General features: G+C 47.8%; 1 protein-coding gene across 5 annotated transcripts in view; it reads left to right on the plus strand.

Annotated features, from left to right (window-relative positions):
- Positions 1 to 5,666, plus strand: part of BCL2L11 (BCL2 like 11) — a 46,507-nt gene extending 40,841 nt beyond the window's left edge. For 4 of the 5 annotated variants that reach the window (XM_059405587.1, XM_059405590.1, XM_059405592.1 and 1 more), the window contains one exon: positions 1,232 to 5,666. In XM_059405587.1, coding sequence (XP_059261570.1) covers positions 1,232 to 1,330 — 99 coding nt within the window. In that variant the 3' untranslated portion in view covers positions 1,331 to 5,666. The remainder of the gene's footprint in view (positions 1 to 1,231) is intronic. The other variant, XR_009405300.1, reaches the window with a different exon arrangement.
- Positions 5,667 to 11,409: the final 5,743 nt, after the last annotated feature.

The raw sequence follows: 11,409 nt of genomic DNA on the forward strand, positions 1-11,409 counted from the left end.
CCTGTCAGACCCGTGCTCGAGAGCTCGTGTAAACAGTCACAGGCAGGGCCTCCGCTGGCAGCTGGTGTCTGCGGGCAGTGTTTGCGTGTGGCGGGGGGGGGGGGGGGGCGGTGCTCATTACCAGCCCCACTCGTGGCCCCTGGGTTCACGGTGGTGTGTTGGAAACTTCACCGGCCCGAGGGAGAAGGGGGCTTGTGGAGAGCTAGCTGGTCTTCGGCATCGATGACTCACTGAGGAAGTGAGGGCTGCAGACCTGAATCGTGAAATGGGTTGTAGCTCCCGGCGTAGAGGCAGGTGCGCTCCTTTGCCGCCTTTGGCTGCTCTGAATGGCCCCCTCACACGCACTGGCAGGATGGATTAGAACTCAGAGATGGGCCCTGCGGCAGCCCCGAAGACCTCTGAGACCTTTCATCTGGCAATTTCCTTGCGAATGGTTTCTCCGCTTGTAGTAAACATGGTGGTCATTGGCAGAGACGCCTTTTTAAAAAATTTTAATTGTTCTTTGTTCCCCACATGGGGTGGGAGATGGGGGTTGACCCTGCCTGTGTGTGCATGTGACCGTGGATACTGCGCTGAGCCACCCAAGTTTACATAGCAGAGCTGCCCACCCCCCCATCAGCCAGAGGCCTTGTGACGCATCGGTGCACCACTTGATTTAGCTTCTTAGGACAAATTACCTCAAATCACTGGTTTCTCAAGTAAACTAGCACTACCAGAAATTCACCCTTGGGGAGTCAGCATATTTGAATGTTAATAACCTGGGTAGTGAGACAGTCACTTCGCACCTCTCCTCTGTCCCCTCCACCCTGACCTCTGCCCACAGGACGCCGACCCCCGTGGATCAGGGGATGGCTGTCCTCAGCACCTGCACACAGGTGGATGCAGATTGAGGCCATTCTGGCCAGAGATGACCTTGCCTATAGAAAGAATAGTAGGTGTGTTTTTACAGAAGCAAACTGATTGCCTTTGAGGTTGCAAGCACTCTTCGGGTTTCTGTGAAGCAGTCGGCATGCTGCTGCTCATACTGCTCCTTCCGTAGTAGGAGGTAGGAAGGACTCAGGCCTCGCAATCTCAGGGGAAGGACCGATGTTGGGAAGCTTCTGCGCTCGCAAAGGGGTACCCCTCCATAGCTGCGACTGTGGGACGGGTGGTTCCCTTATAGACAGGCCTCCCCCACCTGAAAATAACATGAGGGCTGAGAAACTAAGAAGCTTTCCTGTTGTTGTTTCAGGTCTTTTTGAATAATTACCCAGCAGCCGAAGCCCACCCCCAAATGATTATCTTACGACTGTTACGTTACATCATCCGCCTGGTGTGGAGATTGCAGTGACGACGGGCTCCTCGCGGGGCCAGATGTGTGCAGACATTTCGCTGGTTCCGACCAACAAGCCCAGCACCGCGGCTAATGGGTGCCGTTGCTGTGCGGCTGGCGGTTCTTCCCCAGAGAGGTCATGCGGGGAGGCCAGCCGACGCAATCCGAGGACGCTGCGCTGCACGTGGACTCGACCTTTCTGTTCGCAGAATTTCTGATGGAAGTTTGTTGTGAATGTAAATGAGGGAGGATTCTTTTAAAAAAAAAAAAAATGTACAAATCATGATTCTTTGGAGCAGGATTTTATGCAAGAATGGTGTTTACACATGGTGTGGGTTTTTTTTTCCACCTTCTTTAATAAGAACAGGTTTTTCAAAAAGGAAATGGAAACTTTTTAACCAACTCGTGAATGATTTTTGTACTAAAATTTTAAGAACCTATTGCCTACTCTCAGAGGATTATGTAAACTCTGCAGTGGAAACTGAGCCAGCTAATTGATAAAGCTGCCTTAGTTTATTTTTAGAGATTACTGTACAGAATTTTTAAAGGGGAGAGGTATGAGATAGCCCCCTCCCTGCCCTGCCATTGGCTTTTCAACGTGCTTTTTTTTTTTTTATCATTAATACCAAATAAGTTCTTATGAAACAAAATCAATTTAAAGGGGCAGAGGGTCTGTTGTCCGCCTGTATTGCTGTGCCACTCCCATTTTGTAAATATTTACTTACCTCCTTAAATTCAGTTGCATCCCTGGCAAAATTTTAAAACTCTCTTCGTGTATTTTTCCTCGTCTCCTTTGGTGATGCTCCTCTGGTCTGTCTGGAGGCCGATGCATACAGGAGGTGCAGCATATTATCATCATGAAAGGGAACTGGGTCAGAGCATGAATAAGGATCTGCCTGTGACCTCCACAACCCCATTGGCTTGTCTGTCAGTAGATTATTCACTGGGACGTGCATAGTGTTCGTTTTCACTGGTTTTGATGGGCTCGTCATTTACAGGTGTTCTGAAGAAGGAATAGCAGTCCTAGCACAGACAGGTACTGTGGCCCTCCACACTGTGGGCTTCTCTGGTTGCAGACTCACCCGCGGTCACAGGTGCACCGTCAGCAGGGGCTGCAGGTGGTAAACGTGCCCGCTCGCTGATCTGGTGGGACTGTAGGTGTCAGAGCTCCAGCCCTCGTGGGAATTAGCGCAAGTCATGAGCGGGGCTTTAGGCGGCTGTTTCCTAGGCTTCCAGGCTTTTCATACAACTCCAGGTTCATCTGGCCTTTGATGCCTGACACTTGGTTCCCACCCCTCCAAATCCACTTAGGAATGAAGGCCTAATTCTGCCTTCAGCTGTACCGTATAAACACTGCATTGGAGCCCAAATCTGAAGTGGGCTCTCAGCCTCTGACAGATGTCCGTCTGTCTTGTTCCGTTATTCTCGGGACAGTTGGGTGTTGTTGGACCACACCTGGTACACCCACCTCTCTTGGGCAAGCTCGCTCTTTCTCCACATCTGCCTGGGGTGGGGTGCAGCAACTGGAGGGTCCATGAGTTGGTGTGTCACTTCAAAGGCAGTTAAACAATTCGGGGAGACCCAAGAGAGATCAGAAAGCAGTGAAAGAGGAGAGGTAGAGATCATTTCGTGAACCCTAAAACTTCCAATTTGAAACCCCAGATCCTTAAATGGCTTTTTAAGAGAAAACAAGTCAGCAGTGCCAACCATTCTTGTTTTGCTTTGGGCCCATAGAGGACCAGAGTTTTCACATAATTAAGTGGGGAAATCCGTTTCTATCTTGATAATTCCATATAAATATATATATATACATATATATGTATGTATATATGTATATATCTAAAGCATATATGCATTTTCCATTAGGTAGAGATATTTGATTCCAAATATTCTTCCTTTTTTAGGATTTTCTTTTGCCCCCAAAGTCTTACTGGGGTCTTGAATATTTTTAAAGCTGTGTTGAGTGTCAACTTGTGTTCCTGACGTGTCTCAAACCCCTCAGTAGGGTCGTGAAGTCCACGCGGTTGTAAGACGGTGGTCAACCTGCTGGGCACACACACACCAAAGACGTATTTGGTTCTGGGCACCTCCCCCAGCCCCATCTCCCCAGGATCTCCATACTCGGTGCCAGTCTCTCTGACTGGAGCACTTTACTCTGTTTCTTCAATACTGCAGCTCCCTGGGCACAGTGCTCGAGGGCTGCGTGCTGGCATACCTCTGGCTCAGTGGCCGCCTGGCCTCCAGGCTGGCCACAGAAGCAGCTTGTGAGGAAATCAGAGATTCTATGAATTTGTAGTATTAAGGAGCAGGAAGTTGCACCAGGACTGAAGAGAGATGACTGGATGTCTCTGTACTGTACGTACCTGTTTATCACGCCGCCGCCCTGCGGAAGAAGGTATGCCTACTATGGTAGACCTTTGACTTTATATTGTTTATTTCTTTTACTTTTTGTAGGAAAAAGAAAAAGACTAGATCCCTTTTTGGAAACTGAATGCGGGTTTTGTGCCTTGACCACCTCTTGTCCCATGAGGTTTGTAGAAAGTGTCCTGTGACTTATCATAGAAATGCAATAAACACATGCAAAAGAGTCCCACGACCAATTCTTGCTGTTACCTGTACTCCCGCCCCGAAGCGAGTTCACCAAGAGCTGCTTGTGGGGTTGCAGGAAAACCAGGCAGAACTTCCCTTTGATTAAGAAGAGTGTACCCCATAGAGAATAAATTTCTCCTGTCCCCCACTTCTTGATATTGTATATATTTTGACTATTTATTAGATTAGGAGGTCACATTTTACTTACCAACTGAGCCAAATGTCTGTGTGCAATTGTGTTCCCTTTCCCTCTCTTGTAAAATTTTGTACAGCATAAATGAGTAAAGATCACTGTTTTTACTAAACTTTTTCAGAATTGAGGATTGTACATATTGTAGATTCTTTTTCTGTGTAATGTGTCCTACTGTTTCATAATGCTGTAACTTGTAGAAATGTTGTATATTTATTTCCTGCTTATTTAATGTCTTACGTTCTGAAAAGTGTTGACCTCCCTGCTCCCCCCACCCCACCCCTTCCCCTGCTGTACCATTCATTGCTTTGGCTCTGAGGTGGTGACTGTTGAGCCCCACGCCCTTCCCCAGGCTGCCCTCCAGCTTTGGTTCCTGGTATTTCTGGTCACATGGGTTTAAATTCTTGGGGTCTGCTATCCTGATGATGAAGTCTGTGCTGAGCCATCAGTGAAAGACCATAGATACGGCTGGCTACAAAATTCTACAAAAAATAACCAGTGACTTTCTATTCCTTAAGAGCCAGCTTCTCGTGGATGCGTACTCTATTAAGGCCAGCCCATATCTTTTTTATTTTTATTTTATTTTAATGTATTATTGGCCGTTGGGACAGCCTTTTCCATTGAACAGGTATCCCTAACAATTCAGAGTTCAGAAAAATAAAAATGGGCCCCTTCTGGGGGTGCTGCCAGGAGTTGTGCAGGGCAAGAGAAAGGGACAGGTGAGCCAGAGTGCTCCTGCCTGGAGAGGGACATCAGGACCACCACCTCATGCCACTTACCCATTTTTGGCAACTGGTGAGTAGTTGAATGATCCCCTACCCGCTGTGTCCTGTGCGTTGAGGTGTGGGCTTAGTGGTCTTTAGGAGCTAATTGTACAGAACCGCCCCCCCACTGCCCCCAGCCCTAAGCCCTTTGGTCCCTGCCTTTGATCAGCCTGCTTCAGGTTGTCTTCCTTCTGCTTCTCTGTTGGCTTCGAGAGAGGTTGGGGGTCCCACTCGACTGGATGTTAAGATGTGAAAGCTCACAGAAGCTTTAGAGAGACTTCCTGGTGGTCCCGTGTCAGTAGATGGTTCTAGCATCCCTGCTGATTTAGCCTGGTGCCTGTGTGCGTCCACTCCCCGCTCCCGTGGGTGCAGGGGTGGGTCCACACGTGATGCTAAACCAGCTGAGGGGACTCCTTCCAACGGCATTGTATTCACGAAGCACCCTTGAACTCCCAGCTAGGTAACTTGACTACTTTTACTTGGGAATCAGAATTAGAAGCTCTCTGAAGTTGTATGTCCAGGTTCTGTGACCACTAGTTACTGTATCAGAACTCATCAGGTACACATTCATTAATAGCACTGATCTGTCTGTATACGGACCCGTCACTAACCTGTTTCCTAGGACCCAGCGTATGTAGCATTTGTATTTGCGATTTCCCTGGCTTACTTGTGTTTTGCACTGATGAATTTTGACAGGGTAATTGCCACTTTACTTGTGCAATACTGCTGTAAATAACTGCAGATTTTTTTTTAAGAAACTTAATCTTTTATGTTCTTAATGAAGTTTATACAAATAAAACTTTCAACTAGTTTTCGGTGAGCTGTTTGGTTTGTTTCCCAGAGCGCTGGAGAAACAGCTGCTTCTCTATGAATACACACACCCACACCTCTGCCCTTCATCGTCCCGGAAGGCATTACCTATGTATAGATTTTAGGAGTTCTCGCTGGAAGACAGCACTGTGTAGCATGCTTAAAAGCAAACCACTCTTAAAAGTTTTGAAGTGGCTGGCAAGACCTGCACAGTTTTCTGCCCACATAGTCAGATATGACTCAGTATGTGGGGGGGGGGGGGGGGGGGGCGTTGCTGGAGGCAGCCCTGTATTGATTAGTGATTGGGGCAGTCCTGCCATCCATCCCATCCTGTCCGGTAGTTGGAAGAAAGGAAAAACAAAAGATGGGGAGTCTGGCTCAACTGTGGTAGCAAGGACTCATCTACAGAGCTGAGGGGATCACCAACAGGTGTGTCTGGAGCCCTGTGTGTGAACTGACCCAGCCGCCTGGTGAGGGCTCCCTGAGTGTTGGGGTGCTTTGCTGCACAGAGGGGCTACGAACTGCTCTAAGGGATGGCAGAGAACTGAAAGCTCGGTTTGCGGGGTCGAGGTTGTAAAATCTGAATCAAGTAATTATGTAATTGACCACTTTCACTCTGAAATAAATGCTGGGAACGTTAAAAGACGGGCTGAGCTTTGCTTTAAGGGGGTAATCTGTCCATGCTTTTCATTTTAATTAAGCAAAGCAATACACAAATACGGTCTCGTCCCTATAGGTATGTGTGTCTAGATTTATTTCAGATCATGTGTATTCCAAACCCAGCTTGCTTGGATTCCCATCCCCAGTCCTCCTTCCTCCCCCACACACAAGTTCGAATTTTTCCAGATCCTTTTCATTGCTCTGTGTGCCTACCTATACTACATTGGTTTTGCTTTTTCTATAAATGCTTCAATTCGCACATGATTCTGACTTAGCTGAAGGTCTCACATCTTCCCATCGTGACTGCTGCTTTCTGACCTCTGTATCAAGTACACACAGATAGGCTGCTGGTCACCCGGTATCCTGCTTCTGGCATTTCTGCGTCATCAGGACTGCCCTGCCGCCCCTCCCCGGCAAGCGGGAGGGTTGCGCGGTGGTCTTGGTACAGGGAGGTGGACATGGGAGAGGCTGCCAGCCCAGCTCTGCTCACCCAGCCACCAGCAGCACGTGAGAACGCTTGCTTTCCCTCACGCTCTCCGACAAGTGTCCTCAAGTCCTATCAGCCCAGAGGACAGGGAAGTTGCATTGTTAGTCGAATTCAGATTTTTCTGTTGACAAAGAGAATGATCTCAGGTATTGCCTTTTTGATCAAGGCCTTTCCTTGCAGTTCAATGGGGTTTTTCATTTTTTTCTGTTGATGATGAGCTCTGTAAAGCATGAGTAAGTAAAAAATCTCCCATGGGTCGGAAATAGCTTTCCTTTTAGTCTGTTGCTGTTTATCCCCAACACTGGATTATCAAGATTTCTGAACACACAGAAAAGTTGAAAGAATTGTACAGAGAACCAAAACACACCCACCCCCTAGATTCTACCTTGCGCAATTTGCTAGATCTTTTTTTTAACATCGCCCATCCACCCACTCATCTGTCTATTACTCTGCGCGTTCCAGAGTAAACCGTAGTCCTCGGTACTCATCCCTAAATAGTTCAGCACACATATTATCTAGAGTTGTTCTTTTTTGTTAATAGATTTCTCTTTTGAGAAGAAAACTTTTCAAGTTTTCAAACTTACACACAACAAAACACAAATATTAAGTGTGCATTTGCTACGTTTTGACCAAGGATAAAGCAGTCACCCAAACCTCCATTAAGATGAGGAACATTGCCATCCTTCTAGAAAGTTCTCTCCTGCTCCTTCCCAGGCAGTCCCTCCTATCCCACCCCAGGGGTGACCAGGGTTCTGATTTTTTTTTCCCACCGTAGATCAGTTTTTGTGGATAGTTTGAATAGAATCGTGTAATGTGTTTTTTGCGTGTGTCTGGTTTCTTTTTTGCTCAGCTTAATGTTTTTGAGACCTGAGTTATAATCAGTAACTTCCTTTATATTCAGTCAAGTATTGTCGTACTGTATGAACAGACGACATGTGGTCCATTGCCTTGTTCATGAACCCCTGAGCTCTTACCAGATTGGGGCTAAGACCGTATAAAGCTGCTGGGACTATCCTTCCTCATGTCTTTTTGGGAATGTATGTTTTACTCCGTCGCATGTTTTTTTCCTGTCTGAAGTGCACTTGAGGTAGTCACTACCACTTTAGAAGTCAGCTTTCATCTTCCTTAGGCTTCCGTAGTTCGTATCTTGAAAGACCTTCCCTCTGCTCAAGTTTCAAACATATTACATTTTATTCATATAATTATACAGTTTTTTTTAATAATTTTTAATCTGGATTTTTTTTAATGATATGTTGTATGAATCTAACTTTGCCCGCCTTCCTCCCCACACCCCTGCCCAGACAGCTAAGACTCCCTTCTCCAAACCAGCCTGAAGTGGCTATTTGACATCTATCAATTTTTGTACAGGTGGTTCTGTTTCTCAGTTCTTTCCCATTGATCTTGTTTAATCTACATTATCCCGATTACTCTTGTTTTTCTTAATTGAAATATCCTTGACACAATACTAGTTTAAGGGGCACACAACGAGAGTGATCCAAAATTATAAACATTACAAGACGCTCCCTACAGTAACTGTGGCCACCAGCTGTCACCATACAGAGTCACCCCAACACGAGGACATTCCTGAGGCTGTACTGCTCACCTGTGGGACTTAATCTGCTTTACAACTGGAAGCTCGTGCCTCTTCATCCCCTCTGCCCATTTTGCGTACCCCTCCAGCCCCCCTTTGATTACTCTAGTTTTATGTTCTTACATTTCTTATCCTTATTTTTCAAGATTGTCCCAGCCATTCGACATTTGGTCTTAAACGTGCGTTTTAGAATCCATTTAAGCTTGAAAAATTCTGTGGGGATCTAGCTTGGGATGACAGTGACTGTATATGCATTTAGGGGAGCACTGTCATTTTTCCAAGAAGTTTTTCAGGGTGGGTAGTCTTTGTATCCGTCTGTGAGGTTTGCTGTTTGATGATTGCAGTACACGAGTTTTCTTCCATACATCCTGCACATTTGTTAGCTTTTCTTTATGAGAGGGAGGGGGATTATCCAGTGTCCAACCCCCCATCCTCCCTTTCTTATCTCCACCACAATTTCCCCCTCTCTCCCTGCCCCTGGTGCTGCTGAGGGTGCCATGTCCTAAGCTTGGCCGATGTAACACTCTTTGAATCTAGAGCAAGCGAGGCAAAGATGGGCTGTTGGGAGGACGGCATCCTTGAGGCTGAGGGGACAGGTTGACATTCCCTAGCCGTAGTACTTTGCTGCCCAACCACCAGCATGCCAGTGCCTGGTCTCCCAGCTTCCTTTGTGTTCTGTGAGCCCGGTGCCCACCCCTCCACTAAGTTCTCTGTGCGCTGAGTTAACCAAGAATTGTTGACAGCCGTAGGCGCTAACTCATTCCTACCTGTCAGGAAGGGCTGAATAAAAAGGTGGTAAGGAGTTCTCTCTAAAGAAAACAAATTCAGAAGGTGAGAGGGGACAAGCTGTTAAAATTCTCCACTAGGGCAAGACCAGATAGGGTATATGAGAATATGGAAAATGACAAGGCAAAAATTCTCCAACTTCCCTAACTTTTACCATGGGGATCTCCTTTCCTGAACACACTGTTTCCTGAGACAACCCCTGAGTCTTTAGAAGTCATGGCCAAGAAAACATATTAGAATGTCAAAGGCCCTTGTTTCTAGAATGTTCTGCCATATGATACCTGTGTTACCAGAAGGGACTCAGCAAGAGAAGATCATCACAACCTCTCCCCTTTGCCTTCTTAAAGCAGACTTGGGGAGAGGCAGCTCTAGGATAACTTCCTATTTGCTAATGAAACCAGATCGAACTTGAACAGCCACTCTTAAAATATACCCTAAAGATGTCAGGTTCCATTGTTGACCTTCTGGCCCAGAAAGACATCAGAGGGTTTATGCAACCTCATTTCTCTGTTAGTAACTTAGGTCGTGGTTTTCCTAAAAAATTCATTTGTTCAATCCAAGTATGTAGTAAGACCCTACCCCATATCCCAGACACAAATGAAAGTGTTGAAAGTGCCTAAGACTAGGACATGCTAGGGCCTGTGTTGCTCCAGGTCTCACGGGCAGAGAGCAGAAAGACCCCGATGAAATGCTGTGGTGGAATCCCAGGGAGCAAGCTGTTTCAGGAGCATGGAGAAGCAATGGGGAGGGATGTATGGCTCCACCCGTGTCTACCCTACGTCCCACCTGGCTCCAGAGCCCCCTGTAGTGACACCCCTAGTGACAGCTAACCCCTGGGCATGTATGTGTGAGGTCCTGTCGAGAGTATCTCATCATCTCAAATAGTCCTTTGAAGAAACTGCCCTTATTACCCCAAGTGTCCAGATAGAGAAACTGAGTCACGAAATATTTAAGCTTCTTGCGCAGGGTCTCCGAGCTCATGGTCATGGTAGTGACTCTGCCAGACTCCCCTTCCTCCATTCAGGTCCTGGCAGAGCAGGAGGCTGAGACCAGGCAGGATCTGCCTCAGATGGGATGCCCATGGGTCTGCCTTGCCTCAGAACAGTTCCAGGCATTCTGGGAACTTGTGACTCTCTGGCCTGGTCCCAACCGCCTTGTAGGGGCAGGAGGGGTTGGGTGCTGTGGGCCTCAGGGCTCACTTGCATCTCCAGCCCTGGGGCATTTCGGCTTTACGAATGGCACACCCTAGAGGAACCCCTGTCCCCTGCCACCCGTCCTGCACTTCTTAGGGGTCAGACCTCCTGCAACTCTCCATGCCCTCACCCGATGACCTCTTGTGGACGGTGTGGGTTGTCCCAAGAGTTCTGGGTATTGTCGGAGCCTCCTGACCGCTGCCCATGTCTCTGTAAGGTGCAGCCTCAGTCTGAGGGAACCTGTGCTCGCATCCCTCCACCTGCTGCCCTACTCACTCCAGCACGGCGGCCTCACGCACTTTTCTACAGGTCAGGCCACATTATTGGTGGCATCGCAGTGCCAGGATGATGGAGCAGAGGGGTCACAGACTGTATGAACGTGGTCTCCCAGCTAGCAGTGTAGAGTAAGGTCAGTCAGCGAGGGCCTGTTGTGCATTCGTTAGGAACGGAATCTGCTAGCTCCCATTCCCATCTAGCCGGTGAACCTGTCTTTCCAGACCTGAACCAGGAGGGTGCTCCGACCCCAGGGCCTCCCACATCTTCAATATCCTGCCTCATCTACCAGGCCGCCCTGGGACTCAGCACCATGTCTGAGCCCGGAGCCCCGGCTGGGTACGAATGTTCCTTTTGCTTGTCTTATCCTGGTGCACATGGTTGGGTGCCAGGCCAGGGCAGGATTTGGGGCTCATGTCATCTAGTTCCCCCACCTAACCCTCTCTCCAGTGGAAGCTGCGTTGTAGCCGTCAGGTCTGGGCTCCCTGGGGACTCAGCCAGGCCAGCTCCGAAAGCTGCTGTTCTTTTTTTTTTATTATTTATATTTTTTTTATTTTTTTTTAAAGATTTTTATTTATTTATTTGACAGAGAGAAATCACAAGTAGACAGAGAGGCAGGCAGAAAGAGAGAGAGGGAAGCAGGCTCCCTGCTGAGCAGAGAGCCCAATGCGGGACTCGATCCCAGGACCCTGAGATCATGACCTGAGCTGAAGGCAGCGGCTTAACCCACTGAGCCACCCAGGCGCCCCCTAAT

This window comes from Mustela nigripes, chromosome 7 (assembly GCF_022355385.1).
Source record: "Mustela nigripes isolate SB6536 chromosome 7, MUSNIG.SB6536, whole genome shotgun sequence".
NCBI classification, from domain to species: Eukaryota; Metazoa; Chordata; class Mammalia; order Carnivora; family Mustelidae; genus Mustela; species Mustela nigripes.